Here is a 19,447-nt window from a genome sequence, read left to right as displayed (position 1 = left end):
TTTGATGGAGTGTTCTTGAATTCTTTGAAGAGAGCACTACTCTAGCTCTGTGCTGCAAAACTGACAATGGATTTCCTCTTGCTCTTTTTTTGTTAAGTAGTATAACGTTATTTAAAAAACAAAAGGTTCAGTTGCATTTAGGTCAGCTATTAAAATATTGTTGGTCATTTCCTTTGACAGAACATTTCTATTGTGTTATACCAATGTCATTAGGAGGAAAGGTTATTCCCACTTGTCTGGCTGATATCAATACATACTGGCATATTACATCCTCTGGCTTTCTGGAAATGCTTTATTTGAACAGCAGCTTGGGAACAGGAAATTTAAGGTTATACTCAGTCTGGTTTCAGACTGCATGACAGAAAATGTGTTTCCTAGAAGATGCTGTCTACCTGACAGATTTTCTCTAGGATTTTATAGAATTGGATAAGCTTAAATGGTTTCAAGTTGAGAATAAATTTTTACCAGCTGTAGATGGCAGACAAGGCAGAACAAGGCTTTCAGTCACTCTGTAGTATGTATTTGAGGAACTTACATGAAACACGTTAGTTTCTTCCCCATTCAGCAGTTACTCTGGAATGTAGTTTACCTTTTAAGATATGGCACTGATAATATTCCTGTTTTATAGGTCTTCCCCCTGTCTAGGAGGGGGAAGAGCAGAGTACTTTTGTGTCAGGCCGTGGTCAAATGTCCAGTCTGTGGCACTGTGGTAGCTTCTAAAGGCAGAGGTTCAAGGATAGCAAAGACAGAGACTCGACGACTTCTCTGTGCAACCCATTCACTTGTATTTGTTGCTTTTGGTGTTACACAAAATATAAATAGCTTGTGTATTGTGGGGGACATGGTTTTATCCATGTTCATTCATTTATGTAACCTCGCTTAAGAAATACCATTTTTTGTATGTTTGAATACAAGGCAGACTTAAGATATCTACTTCAAAGTACAGAAATATTTTCTACCCTTTCATTGTAGAAAATGCTGCATACCAAAGCAGTTTTTTCAGTGAAGAGGCAAAACATGGCCATTGATTTTTTTTTTTGTCCTTGCTGAAGAATGCAAATTATACATATAATTTGTTTATGAAATGTCTACAACTTACAGGACAAAAGTAACATGCTGTCTGTAACTCTGCTGAGTACAGATACAGATAAGAAATTGTATGTGAAGCTATTATATTATATCTTCACTTAATTGTAAAATGCAGGCATCTTTGCCAGTTCTGAGTTTCTTAATGTTCACTGTACAATCCATGCAATTTAAAATCCTGTTGGAATGAGTTTGTTGTCAAATGTCTGTGTCATATACAGCCTTCCAGTACCTAAAGGGGCTTTCAAGAGACCTGGGGAGGGACTTTTTACAAGGGCATGGAGTGGTGGGAGAAGGAGTAACAGCTTTAAATTGAAATAGGGTAAGTTAAGATTAGGTATAAGGAAGAAATTCTTTACTGTGAGTGTGATGAGACACTGGGACAGGTTGCCCAGAGAAGTTGTGAATGCCCCATCCCTGGAAGTGTTGAAGGCCAGGTTGGATAAGCAAACATGGTCTAGTGGAATGCGTCCCTCCCCTGAACTAGATGATCTTTAAAGTCCCTACCAGTCCAAACCATCCCATGATTCTATGAAATACAGATTAATTTTACTTATACTCAAAAATGACCAAAAGCCACATGACAACATTAACATACTCTGGGCTTGCATCTAGAAGACCCTCTTGAGGAACCATGAATGAAGCATATGAGGACCTAAGTACTTTTGCATCAATACTGTCTCATGCTCTAAGAGCACAGGGTGTAGGTGGATCCTCATCTGCCTTTCACATAGGTCCATTTTAGGTCAACTGGATGTAGGCACGCATGGGTCACGTTAGGCATGATTTGTAACGTCAAATACCTTCCTGAATAAAACTTACTGTGCACAGAAGACTGGTCCAAGCCAATGTTAAGAGCAGTTAAACTGAGTGATAACATTGCTACTGTGCTACCGACAGTTATCTTAATTGTATTAGCATTTTTATTTCTGGTAGTTGTGTTTCTTGAAAGACAGTCAACTTGTAATAAAAATTTCCGCGAGGCACATTGAAGAGACTTGTGTGTATGGATGGCATTTGTGTTAAGGGGATGAGTCAAGGTAACTCTGGTGAAGAGACGGTTAAGGTGAAATAAATCACAATGTCGAGGCAAGAGAAGAGAACCCGTTTGCTCCATCACTGTGAATACTACAGCCACTATTTGAGTAGTGAAGCAGAGCAGTTTCTATAGTTGGTGTCAATTTGGCATATTCACTTGGTTGACTGCTTTTTAAATTAGTTACTGTGCAGAGTGTGCTTACCTAATGCTTGTATGTTTCATATCAGTCATCATTTAATTCAAACTTTTCAAGTTCTCAGATGCAACAGTATAATTTTAGGAAAGAATAGAATGGTAATTCAGACCTATATATGCCTAGTAGTAGCCCTGTTATCAGTTTTATGGTAAGTCTCCTATTCGACATTAAGTTTTTGGTGTTTCACCTGGTTTTCTTCTAAAGCATGGTAGAACCTTCCTTTTAATATTATGGTTTAGCTTTGTCACAAAGCTCCCACGTGCATATGTGCCTCTCATATCAGTACAGAAGGGGGATTGCTTGTCTTTCTGTTACTGTAAACAATTCTGATCTCCATTCTTTTCTAATTCAACAGAATTTAGCTTCTTGGAATCCTTCAAACCCTGAATGCCTCCTGCTTGTTGTGAAAGAACTTGTGCAGCAGTATCACCAATTTCAGTGTGGCCGATTACGTGAGAGCTCTCGTCTCATGTTTGAATATCAGACGTTACTTGAAGAACCCCAGTATGGAGAAAACATGGAAATCTATGCTGGCAAAAAAAACAACTGGGTAAGCTATTATTTCAGCTAAAATGCTTTTAACAAATACAGATCTTACCTTGGAAAACTTGAGTTCTTATTGTGGATTGTCATGCTTTCTGTTTCCAGTGGAGAAAACTTCTATTTGACTCCAGATGATTTTCTATACTCCCTGTTTTGTATGTTGCTGTGATTCCATTACCTTGGTTGAACCAGATTTCCAGGTGAACCACTGCTTTTGAACCTGGTGTTCGTTCGTCTGATTTATAGATGAAAACTTTGAAACTGTTGAAAAGCCTGTACAGTGTTATGTGGAAGTTTGAGTTAGCTCTGAAGATTTGAAAGGTAGAATAACAGTGTTGGTATGACACCCTGCCAACCAACCAGCCTGCTTAGGGGTAGGATGTGTCAGGATGTGGTTATGATACATTATGATTGAGTTGATTTAATTGGTAGCTGCAGTTGACAGTATCTCTCTCGCACTTGTCTAAGCTGAGGAGTTTTGGGAACCTATACTGGAGAGGAAAAACTAACCCAACTTAATTTTCTGCAAAAAGAGGCAAGATGGGCTAGAGCAGTGACTTTGTAGGGCCATGCGTTCATAAGACAGTCAGACAATAAAATGGCATGTCTGTTTCCTGAAGTTGTAGCCCTTGCATGGGAAATTTGCTGTGCTGTACAGAAACACTCTGTGTATGCCATCTCAGCCTTCTAAAATGGGGCCATTGGCAATGGTTTGTGGCCATTTTGGTTTGTGTGTGAATTGTTTGGGTTTTTTTAATCGATCTCTGCCACAGAGTAAACTTTGCAAAAATCAGGGGTTTTTTCTACTGGTAAAATACTTATCATGGGAAGTTTAGAGTAAGATATGTCAGGAAATATCTAATGGTGGTTATGATGAACGTGTTTCCCTCTTGCTTTCAGAAATGGCATACTCTTAAGATAAACTGACCTTCAGAAGCAGTATCTTCTGAAATAGATGCAGTCTGAAAATTGATGAAAATTCAGCACTCCTGTTAGCAGGGCCTAGAATTCAGCTTTGTGTCACTTTAATCATCCTTAAGTTACAGGTGATGCAAGGATGTTTTCTTTACAACTGACACTACTTACATGCATCTGTTTTTCTTTTCTTAGACAAGTCATCTAAGCTGTTTTTATTTTAACCCAAGTAAAATTTTCTTCATCAGAGAAATTCAGATTTTTTTAAATGTATATATATCATATTTCATTAAAATTAATTTGTTTATAAATTTTATTCTCCGTAGCTTGCACCACAAAAAAATTGTTACATCTCTAAATTTTATTAGAGTGGTTTATTGAAGTACAGAAGGCTTTCTAAACTGTACTGAGGTTTTATCATAGCTTTTGCCAGCTGCAAAAATTCTCCTCAAGATGATAGGGCTTTTCTCCTTTTTCCATAGGAAAGACATATCTACTCAAACCTCTTGAATCTTTGGTTACTGAATAGAAAACTTTTTTTTTTTAAATTTGAAATGCTGTCTTAGTTAAAAGTATTCCAGTAAAATAAATCTTAAATACTTTTTGAGTTAAATGCTTTTCATCATTACAAAGCTATTTTGGAGGTTTCCATAGCATATGCTTTGTTTTCCAAGTTTACATTCTCTGTCAATAAGATTCTTGTGAGTCCTGTTTGGAGATTCTATGAACCTGGTATCTACATGACAGAGGCTTGTTTATTAGTGTCCTAAAACAAAACTATGAAACTAACTTGTGTAGTTCTCCTTCCTGTCCTTTGCAACTGTTTTGTTAGCCTTGAGGATCGGCAAATTAGGAGCGTTTTAAAAAGCAGGAGGTAAACTGCCCATTATCTCCTCTGCCTAGAAGTCATTGAAATTCATGTCGTTGCTGTCTATCAGGAATCGATAGTAGTTCAGCAGATTTCTGAAATAAAAGTATTATAAAAACAATCATCTTAGGTGTGTGAGTTAAAACAACTTGGGAGAGGAGGCCTGAATTTAGCACTGTGTACCAAAATGGAACAAAAATTCACTTTTATACCTTTGTTCCATTATCTCTAATTTCCTGAAGTGATCTCCTAGATCTATGACAAATAGGCAAACTATTATTTAGCCTAGTAGCTTCATGCTGGCACAGTACCAGTTGGTGCAGGAGCACATTAAATACCTAATTTCTCAGTGCTGTAGCCAGAAATTCATCATTCTTGACTGATGTCTGGATCCAGCTGGTTGGGGCTGGGTAGGTGAGCACCATGGACAGGGCCTGCTCCCTGTCTGGCCAGAACACTCTTGGAAGTAATACTTAGCAAAATAATCTTGATTGAATGACATAAAAAACCTAGACTGAAAGTCCACTTTGTGGAGCAGCTGATGCTTTTATTAGAGACCATTCGTCTGTTCAGTGGCTATCCCAGTTCATTAGACTCCATATTTTACCAGAAGAAATTCTGGATTTTATGGGAAATGTTGTGTGGCATTTTTGTAAGTCCAGAAGAGAAGCGCTGTATATAATATCCATTTCACTCTGAACAAAAAGCAAGCACCTTGACTGTCACCATAGCAGTCCTCATGTTTTATGTGTACAAGAAGTCAGTGATTTTTCTACATGAATAAGTAATCTAGCATTAGAAAGTTGACATCTGTCCTCACAAGTAGTATCATCAGGAAAGGTTTCAGAGCTGGAATTTAATATACACTCACTTCTTGTTGCATAGTGTTTCTGTGAGCAATTTCTTTGCCTGTCTCGTGTGACTAGGAGGGACAAATTTTAAGGGCAGTTCTGAGCTGGCTGGCAGCAGGGTGGATTACAGTCCAGCATCACACAAACCCTTATGGCAAATGATATAACTTGAAAGGGTACCATTGGAAAGATTTCGATTGTGTTCCAGGTCTTGTTTTTTCTTGTTTAGTGACTTGAAGGTAGAATGAGTTATCTCTAGTTCATGCCTGGTAGGTAGACCAAGAAACAAATTGGCACTGACATTAACATTTTTTATTCTGTATCTGCCTAATACAGCATCTCTCTCTATATGTGCTTACTTGCTTGGGGTGAAATCTTTGCTTAATTTAGTCATGACATAAATGAAGGAATTTTTTCCTTCTCAGTTTTGTTTCATGTCAGTACCACAGAAAATAATGTGCTGAGCAAACAATCACTTATATTCCTCAGCTGCTTAGCAGCTTACTATTCATTTTGGAAGGGCAGTTTCCATTGGCTTTGACCTCCAGTACTTTCTCAGAAAGGCTTCTGCATCGGCAAGCTGATTTCCTTCAGGGTTTTGTTCGACCAATTCCTTTCCAAATCAGTATGAATAGCATTTGATGTGGTCCATCATTACAGAGGCTTGTGGTCTGGTAGTATATGGCCAGTGACAACCTTCCTGTTGTCCGTTGCGCTGAGCTCAAAGCAGTTGATGGATGAGCACAGCTAATTAACAGGGAAGGCAAGAGTACTGACTGTTTTGCAAAAGCGTATGACAAGTTTTTGGTACCAGTACAGGACACTTTGAATGCTTTCCTCTTAAGGAGTTTAGCCTTTGGCAAGCTGTCCTCATAGCTGTGTGGTGTTCTTGTGATGGCATCTACTACATGTAGTAAGGCAGTGACCCAAAAGGTATCTCTCTGACATCTGTATTTTTCTTTTCGCCATGGAAAATATTTAAAATATTAAAATGAAAATTAGGTGCAGACAGCTATGTTCAGGAAATAGCAAAGTAGTGTATATGTGTTACTGTGGTAGAGCAAATGCTGAATTTTCATGCAGCTTTGATTTGTCCCTTTACTTGTTAAAATGGAGTGCTGTTTTTCAAAAATTGTATGTCGACATGTAACTAAGTAGCATGTATATGTCAAAAATAGGGCAGTGTTAAAGAGTTTTGCTAACTTGTCTCAAGTTTTCCCAGTTTTTTGTACTTAACTGCATAAAATCAATGTTTAACACTTTCTTTGCTGCCAATTCAACCTACTGAACAAATATAGCTGCTATGTGGCTGCTTTATTGAACAAAAAATAGAGATAACAAAAAACTAATATGGAGGAAATCAGGCAGGCGTTTGTTTTTAAAAAACAGTCAACTTCGTTTCTTCATAACCAGGTGGTTAAAGTCTGGTTTTAAGGAAGTATATGAAACAGAAAGGAAATCCTTTCCATTTCCTTTGCATACACTTTATACATAAAAAAAGAGCAATGTGTAGGGGACACTTGGCAAATTTTCGATAAACAGTTGTCAAGGTGTTGAGAGTTACATAATTCTGAAATTGTTTATAACCTTCTAATTCAGTTCTTTACTTTATGTTTATTCAGAGGACACCTGATACATTCTCATCTTTCTCAACACAAATTCTCTTATGTACATCTGCAGTGTTTGTAAAGGTGCCTCTGTTATATCTATATACTCTTATAAATTTGTCAGGATTTTAGCTTTGCTTTCAGACTGTTTGCAGGTCCCACCAGACCTTTGTCCGGAAATCAGTACAGCCAAGATACATCTATATTTAGGGTGGAACAAAGTATAGTCTGATTTTTGTCGTGCACATTGTTTTGTTCTAACTGCTTTTTGCTGTTGACTTACTGGCAATGATGTTTAATGGTTTTTAAGGTGTTTTGTCATGTAACACCTATGAAATCTGTAATATATTTTTTTCCTCTTCAGTAATTCTATTCAACAATTTTGTTTTAAATCTCAGCCCTTCTGTTTGGTATGAGCTCTTACTCATTTTTCATCAGAACATTTGTAGTTCTGTTTTAGCCACCAGATCTCATTCGTGTTACCTTTTTTCCACAGACTGGAGAATTCTCAGCTCGCTTTCTCTTGAAGTTGCCTGTTGATTTCAGCAATATTCCTACATACCTTCTCAAGGTAAAATGAAAGTCCAGGTTGACAGTATTTGTGAGAGTATGAATTATTGAAATCTTCTTAGTAACTATTTTGACTTTCCCACCTTCCTGCTTTCTTAGAGTTTGTAAGTCCACCGTTTCTGCATGTGGTTGGATTATGTTTTGGAAAGGTGATGTTGGACATACTGTTGTTTTATGTACCACTTTTCCAAGTAGTCAATATATACCTATGAAGGACCTTGCAGGATTTAGGTTATTGTAGAAGATGGACTGCAATGCAGATGTTCTGGGTTTTTACACACTATGATGCGTATCGAACTCTTGACCCTATCTAAGATATTATTATCTTGGGGAATAAACAAATAAAATCTTTTATATGAGTCTGTGGAATTTCATGACATGTAAATGCTGTGTTTTTCAATGAACAGTCTCAGTTGTACCAGTAGTCTTGAAAGTAGAAGCAGAAAAGCAAACTAAATATACCATTTCTTAACAGGGAGTGAAAGCAAATGCTGATGACTTGAACTGAAAGCTTCAATGATTACTTTGCTTCATTGTTTACAATGAATGCAAATTTGACCAGATACTTTCAAAAGTAAGACTACAGGGTACATTTGTGAGTCAGGGAAAAAAGTATTTATTTCTTTGCTAAGAGGAGAAGGGAAGAAAAGAAAAAAAAACAACTTTTGACAAACTACCAACATGGAATAATTTGAAATAAGTGGTTTTCACAGCACAGGAACAACCTCTCTTTCAAGCAGCTGCTGTGGAAGCCTATCATAAGGTCAATGTTACTACATTCAGAGAACACAGTAAGAGATCTGTTTCTTCTCTATCACAACTGTCAGAGTGAAGGGCCAGAACTTCCACTGCAGACAAGGTTTGAGTCAGTTGATTTTGCCAACATCCGTCTTTCCTTTAAACTATGTGTCTGCCTTCTTACTCAACTTTTTACTTTTAAATATTTGCAAAGAGTAACAACAACTTATTCTTTAGCAACCACTGTGTTGAGATGAAAATGTCAGTGTGGATCCCATTACCTCCTCTTCATCTTATTGTTATAATTGTCTTCAACTATTGTTAAATCACAATTGTGCGTCTTCAGTGTTTCTCCAAATAAGATATCTTGAGCTACAAACCATGGAAATAAAGGTAGGCACAACTATAATTTGACTGAAATTTTTGGTTGCAGTCTGAAATAGGTATCCTATGATCTTGCTACCTTCTGTAGGATGTTTTCTATTTGAGTAATGAGGCACTCCTAACTTTCTCAAAAGCATCCAGATATTTTCAATTTGTCCCTGTATTCATAGCAGCATCTTTTCTCCCAGCTGCTGTCTTTCATCAGGGCCTTTTCTTCTGACTTGATGGAAATGTTTCCAGTCAGACATAAGAGGGTCTGACTGGCCAAGGCCTTTTGGGAAGGTTGGTGTTAAGAAGCAGGAACAGTTCTGTTGGACTGAAGGATATCTGTGATTTGCTTCTGAAAGACACTGTTGAAAAAAGGATACTGAGAATGTATAATGTAAACTACTCTGTCCACACCTGCCAGAACTCCTAAGTGCTGTATTTTCCAAGAACAATTTTAAATGGGTCAAGAATTTCAGGACAAGTGCATAAGCATTATGTTGATTAACTTCAGTCACAGGGCTGTCTTGTACCTCTGTTCAGCCTCTGGGGAAACTTGGGTGTTGGCGGGTGGTGTATGACATACGTAGGTAACTGTCATCACGTAGAAACCCTGTGATAGAAACGGATTCTGCTGTTGTTCCTAAAGAGTACTGTTTTAATGCATGACAGCTACTCCTCCTTACTGTAATTCCCTATCACGTTCACTAAACATCTTCTGCCTTCTCTAAACAAGGTTGATGTACTGTGGTTAAGTCATTAGTGCTCCACAACTGCTTCCTGGAGGTTTGTTCATCCTGAGTACTGAGTGATTCATTAGTCTGAAGGAAAACATGTATTTATTTGGCATACATATATAGTGTGATGTGAAGAGATATGAACAACAGGTAGCACAATGGAAGTTTCCCAGTCTACCTTTATTTGACATTTCTAAAATCCTAATGCCTTAGCTTTTGGGGTTTTAAAATTAATGGATTTTTTCCTGTGTAATAGCCTGGATTTTTACAACAGCAGATCCTTCTTGATGGACAATGTACTGATGAAATCCTTAGCTTTCTTAGTCAGGCTTCTACTATGCATACTGACAGGCTAACTGTCTGTAGTAGGAAGGTGATATGTAGTCTGAGTGAGTAGCAACAGGAGAAGAAATATTGTCTCATTCCACCAGTGTTTGTTGACAGCAGAAGAATGGTTTGACTCAGGCTCCAGCATGGATTATGACAGAGTGTGCTCTATAGCAGGCAGTGGATCTTACACCCCTGCTGCCTTTAGTTTCCTATATTCCGACATTATCAACTGTATGAATGTCATTTCTATGACAACAACATAAACAGCATAAAAGCAGGTAGAATCAGAACTATTCAGATGTGGTTGAAATAATTATGCTCTGACTATTCCATATTCATAAAGCTATTCAGAACAAAAATCAGATTTTTTTTTAAGCTGTCCATATCTTCCTTTTTTTTTTTGCATGAGAGTTTTGACATAAATAGATCTTTAATGTATTGCAATAAATCATGTCTGCCGGTTATGCTGGTTTCGATACCACCTGCTGAATTATGGTACATGATTGACAGAGCATCTACTGATGCAGTGGAAATAATTGTTAATATATCACTCTGAAAGGTGGAAGAGCAATCAGTAATTGAAGACTGTTAGTGTATTAACAGTTTAATGTTTTACTGCAGAATTTAATGTGTTTGAATTATATTCTAGTCTGTAGCCAACCTTATAACATGCAGTAGCTTCTCTATAATGATTTCCACAGTTCAAACCTGTGTTATGCTTTCTCTAATATCTTTTTTGATGGTTAATTAATACTACTTATATTAAAACCTGGTGAAATATTTAAAGACCATTATTTTTACCTAATCAGTCACTCCTAGTACCCCAGTGATTTGTAATACTCTTCTGAAATCTTTATTAATGTCAGTAGGTAATCAAATTACAAGTGTCACTGTAAAGCTTTGTATCATAAGCGAATACTCAGGTTTGAGGATGTAAGCTGTGAGATCAGTGTAGTGTTACAAAATCTTTGGGGTCGTTGAGAATACACTCTGGAATCATAAGATCTTATGCCATCAACTTTGTACTGATGGTGGTGAGAGGACTCCCTATAAAGAATAAAAGTTTAAAGGTGTGGCATAAGTTGGATTGTTGTGGACTGGAGAGGTGAATTTGCCAGGTATTCACTGCACTAAATTTAAAATTGAGTTCAAGTGTATGTGCATTTTAAGGGAAATAGCTGAGTGTATTAAGAGAATGATTACAAGAGTGATGCAGAGTACACTGTCTTTTTGAAACCTCAAATCCAGTAAAAGTTCTTCAGTTGAAAACTAAATAATAACTTGGAATATTTGCAGCAGATAAGTCTTTTTTGATAACTTTTTCTTGGCATATTTCTTCACATTTGAAAGCAAAAGTATCATTCTTTATATTTGTGTTAAAGAACTCTTCAAAAAGAACTGTTGGTTTTCACTTAAAAAGCACATTCAGGAAAACATGCCCTTTAATTATTTTTCTTTTGAATACAATTTAATGCAAAGGTTTTAAACTGAATGTGGACCTTTGTGTCCACTTTTACATTGTTTTCTTACCCCAAATCCATTTGACATAAGTGAAAATTCCAAGTATTGAAACAAGTGCAGAATCAAGCTGATGGCTCAACTACTGCAGAGTTCATTATAAGTCTTTCATTAAGGTTCTTCTGCTTGAAAAGAATTTGGCTTTGGCTCAGGAAAATCCTTACATCTGTATCTGTTTGCTATTATACTTTCCCTTTTTTGTAGTGGATTTTTAATCAGCACATTTGTTTTGACTTAAATTCTATTGGTTGCAACATTTTAATTTTCACCACCATATTTTATAAATGGAAGTATTTACATACTAGTTTTGAGAGCCAGTCCTCTAGTTCACATTTCTGCCTCTGTACAGATACTGCGTGCGCCACAGTAATGAGAGTAATAGGCTTAGCATCTACAATGCCTCTTCCAAATTTTCATGTAATCATAGAATTGTTTAGGTTGGAAAAGACTTCTAAGATCACTGAGTTCCAGCTGTTAACCCAGCAGTGCCAAGTTCACCACTAAACTGTGTCCCTAAGTGCTGCATCTACACATCAACTGAAAACTTCCAGGGGTGGTGTCTTCACCACTTCCCTGGGCAGCCTGTTCCAACGCCGAATCACTGCTTCAGTGAAGAAATTTTTTCTAATGTCCAATCTAAACCTCCTCTGGTACAATTTGAGGCCATTTCCTTTGGTCCTTTCACATGTTACTTGGGAGAAGAGGCCAAGCCCCACCTGGCTACAACTTCCTTTCAGGTACTTGTGGAGAGCGATAAGGGTCCTCCTTGAGCCTCAATTTCTCCCAGCTAAACAACCCCAGCTCCCTCATCCCCTGCTCGCAGGACTTGGGCTCCAGACCCTTCACCAGCTCAGTTGTCCTTCTCTGAACATGCTCAAGCACCTCAATGTCTTCCTTGTAGTGAGAGGCCCAGAAATGGACAAAGGACTTGAGGTGAGGCCTCACCAGTGCCAAGTACAGGGGGACAGTCACTGTCCTGGTCCTGCTGGGCCATGCTGTTTCTGATAAAAGTCAGGATGCCATTGACCGACTTGGCCACCTGGGTACGTTCATTCTTTGTAGTTTTTGTCAGCTAGGGGCATGTGTGTAGTCATAATGACAAATCATTAAAAATCTCCAGCTCAGTAATTTACGAATTGTACTGGATTATGTGACTGTAGTATGATTGCACAGTATGAGTGAACTTGAGAGTATGTTGTTAGTGATGCTGTTGAAAACAAGATATTCAGGTAATTTTCTTCTTATTTATATGGGGGTTTTAAGGTTTTGACTAAGTAAGATGTTCCCTGATTAACACCACCTTCATTTCCTATTTGTATGTACCTGTTTGTCGTGTCCTGGTGATTAGCTAATATCAGGACCAATTTAGCTATGATTCTGTGATCAGCAGCCTTTCAATAATTTTTTCTATTCAAGTGTAAAGGCGATATGCAATGCAAACCTGTTTCTTCTGGGAAGCTTTTTTTTGTGATGACCATTGTATTTAGTGCATATCTTTTAGAACTGAAACAAATAACAGACATTGTCTAGACACATTGCCAGAGGCCAAACAGTTGTGTTAAGACTGTCAATGGAAAAGGTTTATCCTCAAGTTCAAATTGAAAGATAAGAACATATTTGTGTTTTTTTCCTTACTGTGATTTCATCATTTGGAAGTCTCTTAAAAGACTTCAATGCAACTTTTGTTTACCATGTAGACCAAGTTCCAAGTACTATGAAAAGACTGCAATGCTTGTGTATGTTTGAGTAATCAGCGATAGTAGAGAACAAACAAAAGTGTATTATGAAGGGTCGAATTAATTTTTTTTTCCAGGCCAGTTTCTTTACAGTTGTGATTTTTAGCATTTTGATTTATTTGACAGCATTGAAGGTTTGTGTTAAATTGCTGCAAGTACCAAAACAAAAATATATGCTGGTATAAAAAGTAGTACTAATGCTATTTTAAAACTGAGCTGAATATTCTGAAAAAGAATAATAGGTTTTTTTGCTTTTAAACTTCATTTGATTTTGTTTGTAGCTGGCTAACTAAGACCCGCCGTATAGTGTTTTAAGGTCACAGATTCAATGGCAAGAATTTGTTCTATGTTCTATGTTTTGTTCTATGCTGGGCTGCTACATCTCAAAGAAGCATAGGACATTGTGCAGTATATACTGTTTGACTGTGTTCCATGACATATTTATAACTTCTTTATTGGATAGAATGATGAACTTGTATACCATATGAAGCTTGTGGTGCCACGTGTCATTTTACCTCTTTTACCAACAGGAAAACCTGGAAGTTTATAAGGCTGATAGATAATCCTGAAATAATACATAGTTCTTATAGTTAACAATACTTGGACCGTGCTTCCCATAGAGATCCTTTAAGCTAATATGCAGATTGCTATTAATATTAGACTTAAGACTTAGTGACAGAGGCACTAAGTTAACTTCCTGAATTGTATTCCATAATGTAGTCCTTATCTTGAGATGTATGCAAGCATTCAAATCAAATAGTTTAAATTTTAAAGGTGGATGACAGTATGATATTCACTAGATTGCTTATTGTACCAGCATTAAATTACTTAAACAGAATATTGGATCATCAAAAATTGTCTGGGTTTCTTAGTTTGAAGTCAAACTTCATTACACACAATTATAATGAGCCATTGAGATTATAGATTAGAAGTGGGTCTGTGCAGGTTAGTACTGGCAATATTCGAAACAGTATAGTTTGTAGTAGCTGAAGCCAGTAAATTGCATGATTTAGAGGCTGTGAAAATAAATGTAAGCTGTGTGCACAGAAGACATTTGTCAATAAGAGATGTCATTGATACTTGTCTCTCATTTCATCTTGTGCCCAGGAATCTGCAGTTTGCTTTAACTGTCCACTTTTTTCATTGAAAAGTACTAAATGAGGTACTAGTGAGACGGGTTCCTTTACTTGGATACGCTGGCCAGTGTCAGAGTAGCAGCTGGGTGCCAGAAGCTTGCAAAACTCCAGGCAGTGGAGCTTACATATTGACTGAGACCAAAAATAAAATGGGAGGAAAAAAAAGAAAGGTCTTCATGTCATGAAATGTTTCTGGCACTTGTGGAATCAGAAAAATAATAACTTTTTTTGGTGAGTGAGTATTTTAAGAGTCTATTTTTTTGTTATAGCTTAAAAAAACATAAGATTTGTCAGCTGTAAAGGTTTGAGGTTTTGTTTTGGCTTCCCCCCTGTCCCCCCAAGATATTTCAGTTGTTCCTATAAGATCTTACATATTCCACTGTATTGTGCTCCCTGGCTGGTCTTACCACTGTAGTTGTGTTATTAACCTTACAGAGTTTTCCAGAACTGATCAACCCTCTTGCTTTGTCTACTGATTGTGACACTGGAGAGTTAAGAGTAAAGTGATAACTGCTATAGTACAGTGAGCTTCAGAAATACTTACAGACACTATGATTTAATAGTCATCCTTTCATGAGTTTATTCTTAATATCTTCTGCCACAAGTGAAGGGAAGCAAAGCTCTATATAAAGGTATATTTTAATAATCAGAACGTGTTATATTTTAATTCTGTAACTGATCAATTTCCTTTATTCTCACTAAATTTTATTAGTACAACTTTTCCACAACAACATGATTTGTTTGTAGTATCTAGTCACTAAACCACGTAAGACATGTTAGTGTCAGGAGCACCTTAAACTCCATATGCTGAAAGCCAAAAGCAATTTTTTTAAATCAGCTTTTTCTGTAATTTATTGGAAGATTTTGTTAATAAGATCTGTCAACTGGAACAGCTCATTCTGCCACAGCTGATGATTTTTATAGGTTATGATCTTAATGTGAATCATAATCTCCAATCAACTGTATTTCTGACGACAGTTATTTTATATTAAACATTTTATTTTATAATGCAATAGTAAAGGAAAGGACCACCACATCTACTGATAAAGCTCAGGATATTCATCTCATTTCTGTGAATTTCTCTCTAATTTGATAGAACTACTAATTTGCTGTTCAGAGATGACTAGAAAAAGGGGCAATTTTCATTAATCTCCTCAAAAAATAAGAAAATAAGTCTAAAGAAAAGCTTCTGAAATTTAAAAGCCTTTTTGCATCTGGTGGGAAAGTTTATAGACACGTTATGTTGCGTGACTTGGTTCAGATTTACTGCCTTGTTAGGGCTTGTAATTTGTACTATTGCTTTACATTTGCATTTTATGTATTGCATAGGAAGAATGGAATTCAATAGCCATAAAAATAATTGCAGGTTATTACATAATGATGGTGCTTGTTTTATTTGTCGTGATCCACCCAGAATATGTAGAACAAGCAATGTACTGGGGACATGGATCTTGGATCTGTATTTCTTAAAACTTTTTAATTAGTTCTCAATTCCCATTTCTTCTTGAAGGAAAAGTATTTGACAAGTTGTTGAGCAAAGAACTTGATTGTAGCAATAATCTGTAAAAGTCATGAACCAGCAAATCTGTATTTGCAAATACTGAAGTGCAGAAAGCATCATGGTGGGATTTTAAGGATATTTCAGTGCTGAGCCCACAGCCCCCTTCTACTATTAGGGTTCTTCCTTAGGCTTCACATCAGGGCTTAAGTCCTACAGCAGCTCATATTTTGAGGTTTTGAAGTAAATTTTGTTTACAAAAGTGCCAGTTACTTAATGTTACAGTGGCTCGGTAGGTTTAGTGTTTTGGGGTTGTTTTGTTCTGGCTTTCAGGTTACTAGACTACGTCTGTCTTGTTAAGAAAGAATAGTACTAACATGCAGGTATGTCTATGAATGATTTCATATGATTATTAGTCATTCTTAGTTTGGATTCTCTGATTTGCACTGGTAACTTTTTTCTTTTAAATACACAAAATCCTTTGATGGCTGTCAGTCTAAAAAGGAGGTTTGTTTGGTTTTTTGGTGGGTTTTTTTAAAGATGTACTTGAAAAATAACTGTGTAGTGGAGTGTCTAATACTGCTTACTTTTATTTGCTTTCATAGATTTAGAGGTTTAAGCCAAAAATAAAAGCTAAAAAAAGTTAAAGCTTTAATATTGGATCAGGTAGTTGCAGCAGTAAACATTCTGAGGTTGAATGATCCATAACTTTATATTTGTCTAATTGATACTGACAATGTCATTAATTATAATACCATGAAACTCAAGTAAAACTATAAAATATCTAGGGTGGTCTGCCCTTTGCTTCCACGCACAGCATTTTGTCCACCAATTGCTAATGAATAATGTGCCATGTTTCCATCAAACATTTAATTCTGTAGTACTTCTGTTTAGGAAAGCAGTTGCTTGTTTATGTAAGGTGTATATCGGTATTTTCTGTTTTGGAAAGAGACTTCAGATGGAGAAGGAAAGACTGCTTGTCCAGCAGTGTCTCAGTGAGACAGTGAAAGAACAATAAATAAAACTTAGTACCTGTTGACTCTCTATTTCTGTTTTAATGAGTTTAAGTGTTCGTGCTAGAACTTGTATGTCTTCATGTGCTGGGACCTGTAATCATGCAAACATCAGTCCATGGGAGAGAGGGGGCAGTGGGGAGGAGCATTAATTTGGCTTCATTGAATGCAATTAGATGCACTCCTTAGGCCTTAACAGGTTACCAATACATCAGAATTCGGGCAAAAGATGTCCGTGAATTAAGTGTTAGTTTTGAGTTGAATAATGAACTGTCTGGAGTGCACATACCAATAGGAAGAACTTCTGCTAAAGGAAAATAGCTGAATAGAGTTAAACAAATAATGCTACACCTCTTGCCATTTTTTGTCATTTTAATGATTTGCTTATTGTAGCTATATTAATAAACTGAAATGCTGAAATATAATTTTTTTAAAATGTATCTGAATGTTTTTATATATTTGGAGATATAAGATATTCAGTGATAGACAGTGTTTTACTGTAACGTCTTTTCTGGGCTAGAAATATATTAGACAAATATGACTGATGTCTTGACTACAGCTGATGACTGATTGATGGTATGTAAATAATCAACTACTCATTTGCAAAACCCTGAGGACAACGTGTTGGTTAACAAAGAATAAACACGCTCATTCCAAATGATTATTTTCATTGTTTAGCATTTATAATGTGTGTCCTAGATAAAATCATTAATTCTATCTCATTTCACCTAGACTCACGACTTTTTTTAAGTAATAAATCTTATTTAATTTTCCTTTTACTATTGTTAAGTGATTAGATAAGCTCTTGAAATGTAGGTCAAATGAGATGCAGGTTACCATTTTGACATACATTTAGGCATTGTCTCTTTTTTTCTGCATGGGCTAGATGAAAATAGTAACTAATCATCTCACAACTTCTTATTTAATATATTGTTCACAGAAGTTGTGACATATGATAAACACCTCTTTTAGACAGGACTTGAAGCATGCTTCAAGTGTATACAAGCTAAGTGTATACAAATTCACAGTGGAATCCTGAGGTGTGAGTAGAGAGCTTGTCCAAGGCTTTAACCACAATGGTGTTCTTCCTTTCCCCTCTCTTTCTAGAATCTTTACAATTCATCACAATTACAAAGAGCAGACATTTAGGTCCAGTTCACTTTGACACATTTTTCTTGAAGGAAAACTGGCTATGCCTGTCAGCAGGGAGAGCTGGATGACTTCAGAGTTGCTAGAGATTTTTCTCCTAGGCCATTTTTCTACTAGTGTGGATTTTTATGTTGTGCCTCTATAATGTTCTTTACTGTTCTTGGGTGTCTTAAGGTGATTTTGAACACCTCTTAACATTTGGACAAAAACTTATATAAGATGTTATATTGACTCATGTAAGTCACCTTTTCAACTGGAAAAGTGTATGCTGCTTTTTTTTCCCCACAGAACTATGCAGTTCAACAACAATGACAAAACTCCCCCTTGCATTAAAAAGACCAGGTCTCAGAGTTCCAGCAATTGGTCCAAGCAATAAAAAGTATTTGGTTTCCATTTCTGAGAGGAATGAGATGCTTCCTGCATGCTGCTGGCCTCAGGGGCAATAAACTCACTGCAAGTATATAGTATTTCTCAGGATCGGGCTCTTGTTAAGTTGTTATAGAACTTGCTGAAATGGAGTGTATCTCTGATGATATTTGGAACTTCTATTATACTTTCTTTTAAAGTTCACATAACCAGACTGTGTCCTGCATGAAAGAAAAGCACTGTAACTGTTTTATTTATTTTTAAAAAAATTAAGAAGTCAGAAAGCAAATAAATGGCAGAGCAAAGAGCGGAGTACATGTAATCTGGCTTGCAGACTGTCTGTGTGAGAAATATTTAAACTGAAGTACAATTTTAATTTTATATTCTTGAGGCTGTGTTTCAGCTTTGTTTACACATGAAACACTTATCTTTCTAGGTAGAATGGAGTTCTTTGTGTATTCAGTTCATTTTATGCATATCATGTATTTTGACAATGTCTATAAAAGGCTGTTAAAATGGCAGTAATTTCTAGGCTTTGTTCTGTATATATATATATATGTAACCTTGACTGCACAAGAACTAGTGAACAGAAGAGCAGGTTTTTTTGTATTCAATATTCATTTTTTAAAGTTCTAATTTTTTTAATATGAAATAAGAAATCATTGTTGCAACTGTATTGCAAGAAAAGGAAATTAATAGGTGGGTATTACTTTTTTGGTAGAAATAAAAGACTGTGGTGTTAATAATATGATGCTTTAGGACTGCATGCTTCATGAGCTTTTCTAAAACAAAAGAAATGTTGGAATGAAATTACCAGAGAGATTATCTTGATTGCAATAGCAAATGTTTCATGAGAAGCTGTGCAACTGAATTTGTAATAAACAAGACTGGCATTTTACGATTGTGTTCTTGCAGCATCAGTTTTACTGTATGGCAGCAACTTAATAGTTAGAATATTCTTTTTTTTTGTTTGTTTACCATATGTTGCCAATTCCTTCTTGAAAAGATGTGTGATCAAACTGCAGTCTCATTTACAGACCTTCCAACAATGATAGTATCAGATTTAGACTATACCTGTTAAACCAACTTGGAGGCATATATTATTTCTCTGACTCATCTGAGGCAACATTGCACTATACAGAATTATTTTTTCTTGGCTTCTTTATTTATGAATTTTGTGAA

The 19,447-nt window shown here is 36.3% G+C and overlaps 1 protein-coding gene across 4 annotated transcripts in view; it reads left to right on the top strand.

The window, feature by feature from the left end:
• BABAM2 (BRISC and BRCA1 A complex member 2) overlaps window positions 1-19,447 on the top strand; it is a 171,436-nt gene that overhangs the window by 47,966 nt on the left and 104,023 nt on the right. For all 4 annotated transcript variants that reach the window (XM_032684413.1, XM_032684414.1, XM_032684415.1 and 1 more), the window contains exons 5-6: window positions 2,677-2,871; window positions 7,602-7,676. In XM_032684413.1, the coding sequence (XP_032540304.1) occupies window positions 2,677-2,871; window positions 7,602-7,676 (270 nt within the window). The remainder of the gene's footprint in view (window positions 1-2,676; window positions 2,872-7,601; window positions 7,677-19,447) is intronic.

Source organism: Chiroxiphia lanceolata, chromosome 3 (genome assembly GCF_009829145.1).
Source record: "Chiroxiphia lanceolata isolate bChiLan1 chromosome 3, bChiLan1.pri, whole genome shotgun sequence".
NCBI lineage: Eukaryota > Metazoa > Chordata > Aves > Passeriformes > Pipridae > Chiroxiphia > Chiroxiphia lanceolata.
This window is presented reverse-complemented; position numbering and strand designations above follow the sequence as displayed.